The following is a 17,684-nucleotide window of genomic DNA, read 5'->3' as shown; positions in this document are numbered from 1 at the left end:
TTTATTCATTTTTGTACTCTGTGATTGTAGTGGTTTTTCTTGTTCTAAATACCTTGAATATTGTATAGTAGTAATTAAGTATGTTCCTCATTTTCACCAATGTGCTGAACTCCTAATACTTCATTTGTAAGAAAATCTGTGTCCACATTTTTTTTAGGAAACATAATATATTTAAATAAAAATTCGACTTTTTTTTTGAGAGAGAGAGAGAGAGCAGGATGAGGGGGGAAAGAGAAGAAGAAGAAGAAGAAGAAGAAGAAGAAGAAGAAGAAGAAAGAGAAGAATAAAGAGAGAAAGAGAGAGAGAGAGAGAGAGAGAGAGAATCTTAAGCAGGCTCCAGGCTTAGCATGGAGCCCAAAGCAGGGCTTGATCCCAGAAACCTCGGATCATGACCTGAGCCGAAATCAAGAGTCAGGTGCTGAGCCATCCACACTGAGCCATCACACTCGCCTAGAAATGTTAATTTGTGACTACAAAAGAATTTTTACTTTGCTTAGGGGTTCAAAACCAAATGTTTGTAATTTATCAACAATTTAAAAGAGGGGCTGGAGAGAGAAAAATTAAAACATCGTGAGTGAGATTGTTAATGAAACTTGCTATTTTAAGGTTAATTAGAAAACTAAAAATTTAAAACCCTACATGGTTTTCTAAAATTTATTTTTTTACTTAACCTAGGGCTGTATCCAGATGAGATTATCAAGAGCATAAGAATCCACTGGGGTTCTAAACTTCAGGGAAAGGACAGGGAAATAATAAAGAATAAAGGGGAGAAAGTTAATACACAAAATTCCCTCTCACTTTCCCTCTTAAGGTTTCCCATTTAAGCAGAGAAGACACTGGATAGGAGACCCCAGTTGACCCAGCTGGACTGGGACAATAAAGACTGAACTACCCATTGTTTGGAATCAAACATTAACTTTTGTTTATTGAAGAAGGCTATTATGAAGTCTTGTTTGTGGGGCTGTTGACCTATTGCTCTACATTAGCAGGGGGATGATTCTCAGTACTCCTGGGGTACTTGACAATACGGCAGTGTTGATCTTTTTTTACCTACCACGTATTCTTTGTTTTGTTTTTGTGGTGGTGTGGTGGTTGTGGTTGGAAACGATTTGTCATGTCTTGTTTCCTGCTTCTCCTTCCTAACGAGTGCTCTTTGCTTCCTTTCAGCCATCTCATGTTTTCTACTTAATTGAAGTCCTTCCTTCCTTACTCAATAAGTATTCTCTTTCTCTACTTTGCCTTCATCAAAAGAACCATTTCTAAATTAGTATCACCTCATTACAGATCTGTTATCTGGTTAATTCACAGTTCTACAAAACCAAGACTTAAAAATGCCCAACACTTTGTAATAAAGGAGTTAGTAACCCCGATTGACTTATCACTGGTGCAGCACAGAAATGGTTGAGTTGCTAATATGTTTTTTCACTCGACTTGTTTTATGGACATATTTCCATGCTGGTGCATTTAGAACTGTGTACTTTGTTTTTATCAGCTAGATATTACTGTAACAAATATTGGGATGTGCTACATTTTCTATCATTCTCTTCTTTGTGGTCATAATAACAATTATTATCCTGAACATCATCTTAATAAATAACATTTATTGAACCCTTATTGTCAGGCATGACCAGATAGCAAGTATTTTACATATATTAATTCACTTGGTTATCATAGCGGTTATCCTACTACGTAGATGATTGGTAGCCTCATATTAGGCATGAGAAAACTGAGACATAGAGAAGACAAAAATTTGCTTAAGGTCACCCTTCCAGTAAGTGGGAGAAACAGAATATAAACCTGGAAAGACTGTCTCCAGAGCCTACACTGGAGTTAACGCAAGCACTATTAATTAGTTGTTTTAATTTCTTTTTTCCCTTTAGCAAGTACACAAAATGCAGCAGATAACATCATAATTTAGCAAATTTGGGGTGTGTTTATAGTTTTCCCTGAGCTCTTCATTATGTACACTGTGATTAAAAAAAAATTTTTTTTAACATTTATTTATTGTTGAGAGACAGAGTGCGACCAGGGGAGGGACAGAGAGAGAGAGGGAGACACAGAATCTGAAGCAGGCTCCAGACTCTGAGCTGTCAACACAGAGCCCAATATGGGGCTCGAACCCACAAACTGTGACGTCATGACCTGAGCCAAAGTTGGATGCTCAACTGACCAAACCACCCAGGCGCCCCATGTACATTGTGATTTTAAAAGCAGTGACTTCATCAAATAAAAGGAAAATGTAAAGTTTGAAAGGACTTTCTAAGTAATTTAGTTGAGTTGCAGCAATGGTGAATATCAGCCAGTCGTGTTCTCACCAGGTCTCTGGAGTTCCTAGAGAACTTGCTCGAGACCTCTGCATGCTAATACATGTTTCTATATTGTGTCATGTTTATTTGTGTGGATGTCTTGTTTCCCACATGCCAGTCACGGTTCATTTTTTTTTTTATTCTGCTAATTGTTTCACATTCAAAGACACCAATATTATCTTGGCTGAATTATCTCAGTATTTTAATTTGTAGCTTCTTTTCTTTCAAACAGGAGCAAAATTTATTGGAACTTTCCCTATCCCAGACACCTATAATCCAGATGATGATAAAATATATTTCTTCTTTCGTGAATCATCGCAAGAAGGCACTACTTCTGATAAAACCATCCTTTCTCGAGTTGGAAGAGTTTGTAAGGCAAGATATATTTATCTTACTTAAGGCATGTATGTATATGTATGAACAATTAATCATGTAACGTTGAAGTAAGAGTATTTTAATGTCCATCATTCGTAAGTAGTAGGATAAATTCAGACTATCACACTGGTATAATATTTTTTTGAGAGAGAGACAGAAAGAGAGTGAGTGAGAGAGAGAGAGAACACGAGCATGGTAGGGGCAGAGAGAGAGAGAGAGAGAGAGAATCTTAAGCAGCTACCACGCCCAGGGGGAGCCCGACACAGGGCTTCAACCCATGACCGACCGTGATCGTTACCTGAGCTGAAATCACGAGTCAGACACTTAACTGTCTGAGCCACCCAGGCTCCCCTTACATATATAATTTTTAACATCCAAAAGGAAAAAGGAAAAAAAAAAGATTACATTTTTTCCAATATTAGAGCTCTGTTTCATTGTTGGTTTTGTTTTTGTCCAGTGTGAACTGTTATCCAGGTTTGAGTTAGATACTTGGCAGTTTGCTCCTTATATTGACAGGTTACCCCTTCACCAGTTTTCACTGTTCCCAGCAAGATCACGCATTGTCCTGACCCAGGGAAATTAAGATGCTTTTATACATTAAATTTGATTTTGAAATTGAAAGTAACATAATCACTGGAGTAACTGGAACACTAACAGAATCAGATCTGGTATTTTTTATGAAAACACATCACGCATGTAAAATTATGCATCTTTCTAAGGATCAAATAAGTTGAAACTATGGTTAGTAATATATAGTAAATATTTTCTGGAGCATTCATCTAGATTAGGTTTTGAGAATACATGGGATAAGGGGGGTGGGGCGACGGGGACAAATAAACCGAAATGCAAAACATTTGTTTTAAAGAATACTGCGGTTAGTTTTTAAGATTGCCATTTTATGTAATTTATAGGAAAACAGGATTCTATGACATGCTTACATTTTGTTCCTTTAAGGTTCTCTTTTGAGTGAATACAATCTTTATAGAGTAATAATGCTGCTGGAATCACACTTTTGACTTCAATATATTATTTTGTTGTTGGATTTGTCTTCACTGAAATAACTTTTCTTTCATAGCCAGACACCTTCAGTGTAAACTCTGTTATTAAGAAGAAGAGCTGTTAAGTTAATAAATACTCTCAGTAGGAAGCTTTTTTTCGTCTTGTCCAAACTTTTCATTTTCTTCCATGTGAGCCTATCCCTTTTTTGTCCCAATCTGTACCCTCGGGCTTTTGAGCACATCCAGGGACAGAAATACAAACCATCACTGCACTTAAAGTGCTAATGAAAACATGGCTTTTGAATGAGGCCAGCTCATGAGCACACATCATTCTTTACCTAGTGTCCTGGCCAGGGATGCTGTCTCCCACTAATCCCTTCACCCCCAGGGGACAGAGTTCTCTAAAAAGCATCCTCATTCTTTCCGAGTCCAAGAATTCACAGTAATTTCTCTTGAAGCCTCTTGCCTAGAGATGAATAGCCATTGCTTGGAGTAGTCGTAGTGTGTTAATGTACTGAGGCATGCTTTAAAACAACAGTCTCCCAACTCTGAAAAGCTGTACTGTGGATTGACATCATTTATATAAATGGCTACATTAAATATGTCATAAAAGATTTACAAGTTAGTTTCTGATGAATGCATATAACAAGTGAATGTTTTGTGGGCGAGTTCAATACTTATTTCTTAATAGGTCTAATCCATTCGATAGCAATTAATTCTTTACAAAGTACTCTTTTCACCCTAGTATTGTTGAAAGTTACATTAGAGGGGGAAAATTTAGTTGCCCCACTCATAAATTTTTATATTAAAAATGTGATGTAAACGTGAAGTTTTGGCCCAGGGATATTTAGTTTTAATTATGAACAAACTCCTAAAGAAGTGAAAAGGCAGAGAGAATTGTAGCGCAGGAATCTTCCCACCAGAAAAAACTCTAAGGCCACACAGCAAGATTTTGTCATGCCATTGTGTTTGGATAAAAAGCTAACAAATTGTGAGATCAAATAAGGACATGTGATGGATGAATTTACTTTAAAGAAAAAAAAAAGATGTAATGAAAGTCCTTCTTACATTAGTCTATCTGTTTACTCAATCATTATTTCTAGTTAGTTTCATCTATAGAATTTCCCACTACACGTATGATCTATTAGTTAAATGTTCACAATATTTGGTTCTACATGCACCTTTAAAATTTCTAAGTTCAGCACGCCCTGCTATGTTTTTAACTTTACTTAATAATTTAGGATTAACGTGTATCAAACAGTGAGCACTTCTAAGTGGAGATTTCACTGACAAGATTAAAAATGACCTGAAATCTTTTTTTAAAAATGTGTTATGTCAAAATAGTAGCAAAAACTATGATAAGTTTAATTTAAAAAACTGTTCAGCATCATCACTGTTACTGTTACGTATAATTTTCACATAGAAATGTTCCTCTGACATTTTTCAGAACATATTATTCCTCTCTGTCAGTTCATTTTTTTTTTACCCCCATGGGGTTATTGTGATATTGTCATTCAATTTTCAAGAAATGATCACAAATGTATGTCTATGCTGCGGAACAAAATTGACTTCAATAGATATAAGCAAAGATCCAAGAAGGCAGAGATCATGTTAGATAGAATTAAGAGTGAACTGTGCACTTTACTGAGTTTATAAAACTTTTTAGTGATGTGGGACCATCAAAGTATTCATTTACTTAACACATTTTACACAACATTGTGCTAAATCAACAGTAGTTTTATAGAGAATAAAAAGAAAAGAGATTGGTATTTGTATTCGCTGAGCTTGCAACCGGGTAATGGTAATAGTAATGATATATGCATTAAATAAGAAAATACACAGATTAATATATAGAACTGGCAAATGTGGTAGCTGCCAAACTGGGGGAAAAAATCACAGGGTGTGGTTAAGAAACAAGGGTGGGTTTTCGATTGGCTATGGAAGGTTCCTCTGAGAAAGTAACTTTTGATCCAGGGTATTGAAAATGATGAGGACGCTCCAGGGCAGAGATGACAGGGCTAGGGAAGAATGCGCCAGGCAGAAGGAAAACACTTGTGAAATCTCAGAGGTGGGAAAATAACATTTAAGCAATCGAGAGAGCTCTGCTGTGACGGGAGCATAACGAGTAAATGGCAAATTAACAGACTAGTGATTCTTTTTCCTTTAGAACATACTTGAAATTTGCATAGTCTGGAGAAGTCTTATCTTCCCTGTTTGTGGTTAGGAGACTGAGACTACAAATACTGACCCCATGATGTACATGAAAGGTCGCGACAAGCTCCCGTCCTATTGGATCCTCGATGCCTTTGTGTTTTTGTTTTTGTTTTTGTTTTTAAGTCGATTTATTTATTTTGAGTGAGAGACACAGAGAGAGAGGGAGAGGGAGAGAGAGACAATCCCAAGCAGGCTCTGCACTGTTACTGCAGAGCTGATATGGGGCTCAAAGAACTCACAAACTGCGAGGTTTTGACCTGAGGGAAAATCAAGAGTCTGTCACTGGATACACTTTAATTCTTCCTTACTCCTGTCCCAGAGACTTTGATACTTGCCCATAGACAGGGACTCCTATATTCTTAGTAATCGTGATTTCCAGAAAGTAAGGCAGAGATTAGGAAAATTCATAAAGAGTGTCTTCTGATTTTTGATACCAAAAAAAAAAAAAAAAACCCACCAAAAATGGTGTTAAGGGCATAGATTTTATAGTTGGACATGTTGAACTTGACCTGGCTCTGGGATATGCTGCCACAGCAGCCAGTTGAAAATATGAACCTGAGGCTCAGTAGTGTCTGGAATCATGAATTTGGAAATCACCAATGTTTATTGGTTCTTGAAGTCATGGAAGTATGTAAAATTGCCCAAGAAAATATGTAGTAAAAGATCAAAGAGCAAGGATAGAATCCCAAGGAACAATGATATTTAAGAAAAAGCAGAGGAAAATGACCACAAAGACAATTGAGAAGAAATAGCTTGATAGTTGGGTCGAGAGCTGGATGGTAGTGGTGTCACAAATCAGACACAAAAGCTGTCTCGAGAAGAAAGCAGTTGTCAGTGATGTCACACAACAAAAGGAGGTCAGGTAACATTGCAATTGAAAATCAGGTATTACGTTTGGCATCAGGATATCATCAATAACTTTTGCTCAAATGATATGGATATTCGCTACGAAAGCAGATCTAGGCTTCCATTTCCGCTCTACTTCTTCCGAGCTCAGCTTCTTAATGGAGAAAATCAGGGCCCCCATCTCTTCCATGACTATGTTACCAAGCAAATGAAAGACTTAGATGAAATCATATGAATTTGGATGAGGCAGATACTGAGGAAGGAACTGGAAAACCAGAGGGACTTGGATACATCTCTATTTTCGAGCCGTCAACAACATAAAAGATTGACATATGAATAAAGTAAGTTCCTTGTCATACTACAGCGGGTTAAGTGTCAAAAATCACATATACACACATGCACACATCATGCATACACAGTCTCACGTTTGGAGCCAGATCAACTAACTGTCATTGGGAGTGGAAGAGTGGTAGTGGCAGTGTGTGTGTAGTAGGGCCAGGTGGTGGTTAGAGGCAGGTTACTGAAGATTAATAGGAAGAGATGATATTTTATTAGTTTTGATGTTTGAAATCCCCGTTATTATTTTGCCTTCTTTTTTAGCAATGTTTGTACTTGGAAGGTGGATCTTATTTCCGGATATAGTCAAAAGAATTTGGAGACATGCCTGGTGATAATTTTGTGAACAGTTTTTTTGTGTGTGAGCAGTATGACCAATGCAAATTTTAGACAAGAGGTGCGAAAAGGGAGAGACACTAAATAGTGAAGAAGCTGAATTAAAGTATCATTTCGTAGAACAGTGTGGATCAATGAGAGCCTCAGGAGAATAAGTACCTTCCTCTAAAGAATATCTTTCCAACTCAGTCTGTTGTGTATGTTATCAGTTTACGTGGCAGAACACATTTAGTAATGAATTATTTTTCAGTGGGATATCCCTACCTACTGCACTTTCTCGTATTTAAAATACGGTGCTTTGGGGCGCCTGGGTGGCTCAGTTGGTTGGGCGACCGACTTCGGCTCAGGTCACGATCTCGCGGTCCGTGAGTTCGAGCCTGATGGCTCTGTGCTGACAGCTCAGAGCCTGGAACCTGTTTCGGATTCTGTGTCTCCCTCTCTCTCTGACCTTCCCCATTCATGCTCTGTCTCTCTCTGTCTCTAAAATGAATAAACGTTAAAAAAATTAAAAAAATAAAATAAAATAAAATACGGTGCTTAGCCTAGATGATTTCTAAAGCCTCGCCAGACTCTATAGTTCTTTGATTTTGTTGTACAGTCAATATGTTCAAGCACCAAATGGTGCACCTTACACCCCAGGCTGTTCTCATAAATGGTAAATTACACGGATCTTCATGGGGAGGTTATAAACGCTGACCGAAAGAACAGGTGAAACATCATGCAGTAAACCCTCTGAATAGTCCTTTCAGATACTATTATTTATGTCTGTATGTTTATTACCATGCACATGTGTGTGTGTGTCCCTTCAAGACCCACCCTATAAGCTACAGTGTGGAAATACCCGTCACTTCAGTGAGTCTGGCTTGCAGCTTTTCGCCTCAAGCCTGTTTCACATTATTTTTGAATTCTGTTCATTTTTTGGAAGCATTGTCCATTAGCTAGCCCACTCTGGATTCCAGCTCTAGGTTAGGCCCGTTCTCATTTTTTGTTCTGCAGTATTTCCTTTTGTCCTTGCCAGGAATTCAGTTTGGATGGTCCTTTCACATAACTTGCCTGGGGGTCTAATTAATAGCCCTTTGCTTCGATTCCACTTGCATTGTCTACCTTGATATATGGTCCTATTTGGACAATTACTGCCTTTGAAGATTTGTGTTTTGAGGCCGATGACACTTTCCGTATTTATTGATCTCCACCGAGTTGTGGGTTTTTTTTGCTTACTTTCAACGTGTCACTTACAACCTGAATGAGAGATTTAGAGCCACGAGTTACAGATGTGCTTTTGCTTCACTTCCATCTGTTTTCCTGTCAGGAATTCCTAGGCAAGGATTTATACTGTTGCCTTGTAGCTTTTTTTTTTTTTTTTTTTTTTTTTTTAATTTAATGAGCTCTGATCTTACCTGGGGGGAGGGAGGGAACTGCTTACCATGCGTTGATTTACCTAATTTTAACCTGTTAAATCTTAGAAACTGAATTTTTTAGCATAGTGTCTTACCCAAGTCTTGCATTTCTAATAATGTTTACAAATTTTTGAAGTAGTTAGAAAAACATGTTCTCCATTTTGATTCTCCAATGGCAAATCAAAAACAGTCATCTTTAAACACTAGAATCCTTTTTAGAAAAAAAGAAAGTATTGGTGCCTTGAAAGCCTCTTCAGAATGGATCTCTTAAAAATCACTGTGCTTAATACCTGCCATACAAGTTTTTTTGTTTCTTTTTTCTTCTCCTCTCCCCTTTGTCTGAGATGTTTGAGTTTCTACAGTTTTGTTTCTTTTACTACTAAGGGATTTCAAGATTATTTGTAGATGAACTAAAATACTCCTTCTTTTTTTTTTATGTCTATTTATTTTTGAGAGAGAGAGAGCAGGGGAGGGGCAGAGAGTGGAGAAGACAGGATCTGAAGCAGGCTCAGTGCTGACAGCAGACAGCCCGACACAGGGCTCGAACTCATGAACCGTGAGATCATGCCCTGAGCCAAAGTCAGATGTTCAACAGGCTGAGCCACCCAGGTGCCCCAAAGTTTCCTTATTTTCTTATTTTGCCTTTTTTTCTTCGTGGTCATAAATGTATTACTATTATTTTTTTGCATCTCAACAAAACAGTTACATGAAATGTAGTTATAAGACATTGCAAAAGAAGATGAGGGCTGAAAAGGAAAGCAAAACGGCACAGTTCTCTCATTTGATTTGGTCTGCATAACTTCACCATCTTCCATTAGTTTACTTATTGTATAATGTCCTCATTTAAACTCTTGCTCTCAGTATAATATTGTATTTTAGTGTATATGACATGCTTTCCTTGAGAGGCTCCTGGGCTCTTATTCCAGGTTTCACTTTTTGTTTCTATCACATCACGATCATAGTTTCCAGCTTCTAAATGGGCCATTCTGTGTTTGGAATGACCTTATCATTATTATTTACTTACACAGCCCCATACAGACCATCTGTATTAAGTTTACAAATAAAACTCGTCCCTAGAAATAACTGTGTGAAGACTGAAGCAGCACAGGGCAAAGTACATTGGACAATTGCTCTGAAATGTCAGTTGCTGTGGTCCTATCTCCAGGACTTCCTGGGGTGATGGGTCTTCAGGCGATTCGGAGGCATATCTCAACACAAGGCTGTTTGAGACCTGCAAGGGACGGCTGTTATCATAAATGACATATCAGATAAAGAATATGAATGATGCATTGAAATACAACAGGCATTACATTGAAAACATGAAAGTATTAACTTGCCCTTATCTTCTTGAATGTGTAAAAAGGGTCAATTGCAAGCCTGTGTGTTGACCTCAGCGTGGCAGTTTCAGTTATGGAAAAACATGTTTATGGATTCACAATATTGTGGTATTTAGATTACACTTCAAAAGAAAAGAGGTAGTATTAACTGAAGCTTAAATCTCTGAGACTAAATGTCATTAGTGGCTAGAACTGGGGAGAAGTGTGCACAAAAGATGCATGGATGATAGCTTTGCAAGTGTTTCAGGAATTTGCATCCTCTGCTGGCACAAAGGTGCAGAAGAGCATTAAGCAAAAGAACTAATTTTAAGCAAAGAAGAATTTATGAACTCCGACTCCAGCATCAAACCCTTGATTTTTTCCTTTTTCTTCTTTAAGTGATTAAGAGTTGTTATTCTTCAGTGTTTGTTGATTTGAAAAAGCTAGTGACTTTCAACTTGAATTCATTAACATGGTTACAAATTTCTGAATGCTAATCCATATTTTAATAGAATACAACACGTTCCCAAATATCTTGGAGATTTCATTGATTACTAAAATCTTTAGGATTCGAGAGCATAGGAGCCGAAAACCGATTCTTACTTGGTCCAAGAGCTTCTGTTTCCCAAGATATAGGTGGGAATGACCATATTTATAAAGTGTGAAGAGATCCTCAAAGAGGATGATGTATACAGATAAAATCGTGTTTAGCAGATGAAGCCAGCATAGTGACCCAAAGGTCAAAAGACACACTCAATAAAAGTTCATGTGTGACAGTTTGTAGCTACTCCACATGTCTATGCAAGATTTCTAAGGACTGGAGTCTGCTGGGACAGTAGAAGCAGAATGGAGTCACCATTAACCTGCCTTCTGACTGATCTACCCATTAGCAGCCTATGATTAGAAGATCATGGTATTTCATAATATGCAGCCATCACCTGACTCAGAGATAGTTTATTTTATAGCCGCTGAAAGATTGTAAATTGTGTTTTGTTTCATCTTCTGTCTTTTCTGTTTTCATTCATCCCTTTACACTTAAGAAATATCGCAAACATACAAGAAGCCACAGAGAATAAGAAAATAGGCACCCTCTGCATTCACCACCATGTGGTCTGGCTTGTTTACATTTAATTTCTTTGTTACTTTCATCCGCATCTTTGTGTAGAGAATGTCAAGGCTTTTGGCAATCTGACTACAAAGAAGCTGTGATAGAGTGGAGACACAGAAGTGACTGGTGACTAAAAGCTGCTGATTCTGACATCTCAATAATAAATCTATTGTGTTAGTGAGATGGCTGCGTTCTTTAGAACTTCACAGAAATAAGCAAGGAGGTGACAATTTAGTACAAAAGTGGTTACCTCCCTTTCAGCCCTCTTCTGTGCTTAAGGTTCTCAGGGGGGGATTTGGTGGATTTGCAAACAAATCCAGGCACTGAGAGCTGGTCAACAGTCAGTCAATTGACACTTCCCTACAGGAGAAATACAACCCCTCGTGAACTGAACTTTGCCATCCCAGGTCATGCTTCTGGATGTCTGTAAGAGTTACTATTCAGTCATTAAATGCTTATGATCCATTCCTGAGAACTATTATCCCAGAAATTATACTTGTTTCCCTGCTGACAGCAGGTGGCTTTCATCTTTGACCTGGATTTTTTTTGTTTGTTTGTCTGTTTTATCTTTTTATTCCTTGAGGGAGCATGGAAAGGCTGCTAGACGGATAGGCAAGCACATTTAAAGATTCTTTTGTTCAAAGGATCGCAATTTCCATTTGTCAGGTTAAAAAAACAGATATGCAGGCCACAGTGTAAGTTCCTTTCCTGTCCAACAAATTTGAGCCTAGTGGAATAATTAGAATTTTTTCATGGTTTGTCTTAAACATGAGTGATAATTGCAAGGAGAGAGAGGGGGACACTTTGCAAATAGGCATTTATTGCTATTTTTATCTAATAAAATGCTTAAAAGGGAATGTGATTGCTGATTTTTATGATGAAGTAGTGATGTATACACCTGTTAAAGGAATGTTGTGGAGCAAATATTTGATATATCTGTTTATTCATTTAACAAAATAATTTGAGCAACTATGCTATGCCAGGGGAAAGCAATAAACCAGAGTCCTTAGCCTTCAATTCATGATAGCTAATATTTTGAATCAGCACTGTTTTTAGTATTTATAGCTGACTCAAAATTGCAAATATAGGCAATGAAAAATTTTACAAATTATAAATATGTAAGAAGAATACATTAAAATGGAAAGATTTTCACTTAGAGCTTAGTACAAGGAGGAGTCTGCTACAATAAGACTATATGAAGACAGAGCACATATGTGAATGTAAAAATATATAAATCAAGGTTGATGAGAAAGATGAGATATCTTACTTTTTATTTTTAATTTTTAAAAATGTATTCTAATATTTATTTTTGAGAGAGAGAGTGTGTGTGTTTGTACTGATAGGGGAGGGGCACAGAGAGAGGAAGATAGGGAGTCCGAAGCAGGCTCCGCGCTGTGGGTGCAAAGCCTATTGTGAGATCTGGGGCCGGAACTCAGAAACCGTGAGATCATGACCTGAGTCAAAGTCGGACGCTCGACGAACTGAGCCACCCAGGCACCCCTATTTTTAAATTTTTTATAAAATCTCTTTCTTCCCAAATAATTCCAGGTAGCATTTCTCGCTGAGATCCTATGAAACGTTAACACAGAATTCATCCTTACTAAAAGGAAGCACCAGGGGTTTTTCCTATTCATATTAACATCTGGATTTATATTTATGAAATGATCTGAGGATATTAGCGGTAAAAATAAAGGCCGTGTCTAGATAAATCTGCCTTCACATCTGTAGCCATCGTTAATCATCCAATAGCCAGCTGAAATATTGGTTATGTTTGTTCTTGCACAATGATACTGCAATAATAGAAGCACCATATACAAAACATAAATTCAAAAGCAATTATAGACATGTTTGTATCTAGATGGTTATTATATAAAATATATTAGGTATTAATTTTCTTTCACTCCCTTGTAGTAACTCTCGATACTAAATAACATATTACTAAATGACATAAATACTTTGGCCTGGTATTAAAGCTTTCCTTGAATGTACTCCAATATCCTTTTATAACATTCTCTTCCACTATTTGAATTTATCCCAGTATTTGCCTATACCAAATTTGTCCTGGTTCTCCCTATGTGTGCCTTTTTTTTTTTTTTTAAATGTTTACTTATTCTTGAGAGACAGAGAGAGAAAGAGACAGAGTGTGAGTGGGGGGGGGGGGTAGGGTCAGAAGGAGAAGGAGACACAGAATCTGAAGCAGGCGCCAGGCTCTGAGCTGTCAGCACAGAGCCCGACGTGGGGCTTGAACTCAGGAGCCATGAATTCATGACCTGAGCCGAAGTTGGACGCTCAACTGACTGAGCCACCCAGTCGCTCTGATCCATGCATGTTCCAAAGTCTCCCACCTATTGTCCTTTCCCCCTCTTTTCTAGCACCAAGAATATTTCCTGAACCAATCTCTGATCCCACTTATCATTTTAAGAACAATATTGAATTTAACTCTTCAGTGAGGCCTGTACTCATTTTTTTTTTTTTTTTTTTTTTTTTTTTTTTAACTACAGAGACCTTTCAGAGGAGACTTAAATTCTATGGCATTTATCTATACTTTCTAAGGGCACTTTCTAAGGGCATCAATTTTATCTAGTATTTTTTGTTTCTCACTAATAATTGAACATGCTCTTATTAAACACCTGATAAGCAGGATATTAGTGACATATGTGCAGTGATGTAGGATAAAAGGAATAAGGAGTGCGTTTTCTGGAAAGAATGAAAAATTATGAGAAAATCAACTTAATGTTCTTTTGCTTTGTATTATCACCATGTGTCAGCAATTCTAAACAGTATCAGTGTCAAAATACAACTGCCAGGAAGATCTTTTGTTGGTCCAGTTTCCAAACAATCACCGTAGTTATCACTGAGTTTATATAATGTATCTGTCAGCACACACGCGAACTCAGTTACACATGCGTTCCAAGACTAAGTGCACATTGATTTGGATCATTTAAAATTTAAAACAGCGAGACATAGTGCAAACTCCGAGGTGCAATTTTTGTTCAAGTGCAAATTTTAGTTCGTATATGAAATATTTTCTTGAATTTCAGTGTCTTTAAATTTCAATTTTTTTTACATCGTTGTAAGCCTAAAGAACAAATCAAGGAAGTAAAAATTATTACTCATTTATACAGAGCTATTTCTGAAAAGTATTCAGTTGTGTAGCAGAGAGGGTTATAAAGTGGGATTCATTCACTCTGGGTGTCCCGGTGTGCCTCTGGTGTTAGGTGCTGAGGCTATAAGGATAGTTACGGTCTGTGGTCTCAGGGACCTCATTGCCTTCTCAGCTCTCCCACAGTTCTGTAGATTTCTGAGATTTGCTCTGTTACTAAGATTATATCACATGGAATTTGGATTTCCCCATCACCCAAGTTAGCACTCAAAGGGATCTCTGTCTTCCTTCCCCTTTCCTTTCTTCTTCCCCCTTTCTTCAAGAATAGCAACTATTTCTGTGACTTTGAATTCTCCTGTTTGGAGTAGTCATTGATACTTTTTTATAATTGCATTTAATTTTCAGAGATAACGAAGCAGAGGGAATACAGTTCCTAAATATTCAAAGTTAGTATTTGACAGTGAACTTTGTATTAAATTTGTAAGACATAGATTGCATGCAGGATAAGAATGTTTATATAATTTACATTTAAATGTAAATGCATTAATGGAAATCATGGCTGTGAAAGTAATTTTTGAAAGTTGAGTTTAAGTACTTAATATATTTATTTCATGAAACAGTCTCATCTTACTTATTGTAAACTTAACAGATCTAGTCAAATAACAATCGTATTAATTTTGTATTCATATTTAGGGACATATTAAATTAAAAATAAGAAATAGATGTTTTAATGGTGAATTATTGAATTGCATTGCCCTATTTATTTTATTGAATTGATTTAAATGCTTATGTTTAGTAAGTGTCTAAAGAACATTTTTAATGAAATACTTCAGAGTTAAAAAAAAAAGTATGGAAATACATCAGTTAGCATTTAAAACAAGATTGGTTTTATATGTATGTTTGTGTTGCCTTACTGTTTAATTAATAGGGCACCAAAAGACTTTTGAAAGTCTACACCAAGGCATATTTCTAAAGATAATAATGATCTTACTCATATGTGTAATATACAAGTCAGTTCTAGTATTTATTGAACACAAGTTGTCTGGCCCTTTACTAAGCATTGTACACAAATTTTTCCATTTAATCATCAGAATAACCAATTTCAAGGCATTAATCGTATTTGTTCAGTGGAGACTTGGAGAATTACATAGCCTTTTGTAGGCCATGGGGCAACCGTTGACAGAGGTGAGATTTGATTCCAGGTCTCACTTATTTACTAGATTGCCTTGCCAGCCTCTACCTATCCAGAAGAGCTGAATTATATTCATTGAACCATGAGAAGAACATGTAATACTAAGAGACAAAACTGCCTTTTCCCTTGTTTCAAAGTTCAAAGCCCTAAATATGTAGGCTCCTTGTCTTTGTGAACAAAGACATTAACTAAATCTGTATCTCTATTATTTTCCTTTTCTTTTTTTTCCAGAATGATGTTGGCGGACAGCGCAGCCTGATAAACAAATGGACAACTTTTCTTAAAGCCAGATTGATTTGCTCAATTCCTGGAAATGATGGGGCTGATACTCATTTTGATGAGCTACGTAAGTCACATCCTCCTTTTTTTCTTGAAAATGTCTTACTGCCTAATAAATTCAGCATTTATTTTACTTCAGCCCAGGACAGCTGGCAGGAGTGTTATTACTAAATTCATACAAAGAACATGGAGGTGTTCTAAGTCTCAGAGCATATTGTAATGAAGCAATTCCTCTTTTCGTAAGCGTTCTCAAAGTTATGAAGGAAACAAAGCCGCAGCAAGAGACACAAAGCTACTAGCAATGGTTCTATAGAATCCATCCATTCTCCATGTGGTGTTTTACTTTGGAAGGAGCAGCAGTCTATAGGTAGCAAGAACTTGGGTTCTTTATTCTGCGGGTGCCCTCTGCTGGAGAGCACAGGAGATGGGGAGAACTCGCTCCCGCTCACTTGTTAAGAAAAAGAATACTGAGAAAAGTGTTAGACGGATTATTCTCTTTCATTTCCCTTCTTTAGTCGCCTCAAAGCTAATTCTAGAAGGGATGTTTTCAGTTATATATAAAGTTAGCATCATCAAATCTTATCTTTTAAACTTGTTTTTGCCATGCAGTGTAAAAATGATTTTATCATTGAATGATTTTATCATACAACATATAAAGTATATATATATATATATATATATATATATATATATATATATTTGTTGTTGTTGTTTGAATGTTCATGACTGATCTTTCATGTTGTATATAAGTATGCTCACATCCTAAAAAATCTTTTGAAGGATATTATTTACACATATTTTGGTATCAATACTGTGCAAGTGATTAGAAAATGCTGAGCAAGTTGTTACATAAGTAATGTTGCACAAGTAATTAACTTGTGTAGCCATTTTTATATTGTTAGCAAATAGATAATTAAATCACTAGTAAGTTGACACAGTTACAGGACAAGATTTTTTTTTTTTTTACATTGGAGGGTAAAAATAACCTAGGTTTTTAATTTTTATTCTGTATGAAATCACATACTTCTGATTGGAAATAGTCATGGAGATTATCAAGCAAATCATCCCATTTATGGGTGATTGAAGTAAACATCTAAGAGGTTAGATATCCAGTTCAGTGTCGCATAGCTAGTGAGAAAACCAGTCTTTAACCTTTAATTTCTTGTCATAATGTAATGACTTTCACTGTTATTTTACAGTATTTTATATACTGCAGAGTCTCAGGAATACTGTATGCTGAAAGAAAAAGCAAACATGTAATACTGAAATATAAAAATATAATGAATCATTATTTCTTCCCATTAATAGAGGATATTTACTTACTCCCCACAAGAGATGAAAGAAATCCTGTAGTATATGGAGTCTTTACCACAACCAGGTAAGTTCAAAAAATGCTTGTAATTCTATAGAATTGTTATGTATATGTAAGAAAACACAGTTGTATGATTTTTTTGTCCCTTTTGTGTGAGAAAAAATACCCCATTTTTCATTTTATTTTTTCACTTAGTGTTTCTTAGAAATCTCTTAATATCAATACATAAAATGTCTCTTGGTTCTTTTTCTTCCAGCAGAGTATTCCTGTATCAACCACCAAAATTTATTTAGCCTGTCTGCTATACATAGACGTTTCCATTATTTCTAGTGCTTTGGTGGTACGCGTAATGCTTCACTGACTAAGCTTGTATACATGTTGTTCTCTGTATGAGCAAGTATATCTGGGAGCTAAATTCCCAGACGAAAGTTACTGGGTGCAAAGGTGTGTGCATATACTAACCATAGTAAATAGGTCAAGCTGGGTGACGTAGAAGTAGTATTAAAGAAATACATGTCTTAGTCATTGGTTTGACTGAAATCACGAGACGGGACTTCTGAAATGTC

General features: G+C 36.6%; 1 protein-coding gene across 1 annotated transcript in view; it reads left to right on the top strand.

The window, feature by feature from the left end:
• The window catches only part of SEMA3D (semaphorin 3D), a 202,327-nt gene that overhangs the window by 140,771 nt on the left and 43,872 nt on the right, over positions 1 to 17,684 (top strand). The window contains exons 8-10 of the mRNA XM_049641372.1: positions 2,539 to 2,681; positions 15,759 to 15,873; positions 17,115 to 17,184. Of these exons, the coding sequence (XP_049497329.1) occupies positions 2,539 to 2,681; positions 15,759 to 15,873; positions 17,115 to 17,184 (328 nt within the window). The remainder of the gene's footprint in view (positions 1 to 2,538; positions 2,682 to 15,758; positions 15,874 to 17,114; positions 17,185 to 17,684) is intronic.

The sequence above is a fragment of the Panthera uncia genome, chromosome A2 (genome assembly GCF_023721935.1).
Source record: "Panthera uncia isolate 11264 chromosome A2, Puncia_PCG_1.0, whole genome shotgun sequence".
In the NCBI taxonomy this organism is placed as follows: Eukaryota; Metazoa; Chordata; class Mammalia; order Carnivora; family Felidae; genus Panthera; species Panthera uncia.
The sequence above is the reverse complement of the archived record's forward strand: the minus strand, read 5'-3'. Positions and strand labels throughout refer to the sequence as shown.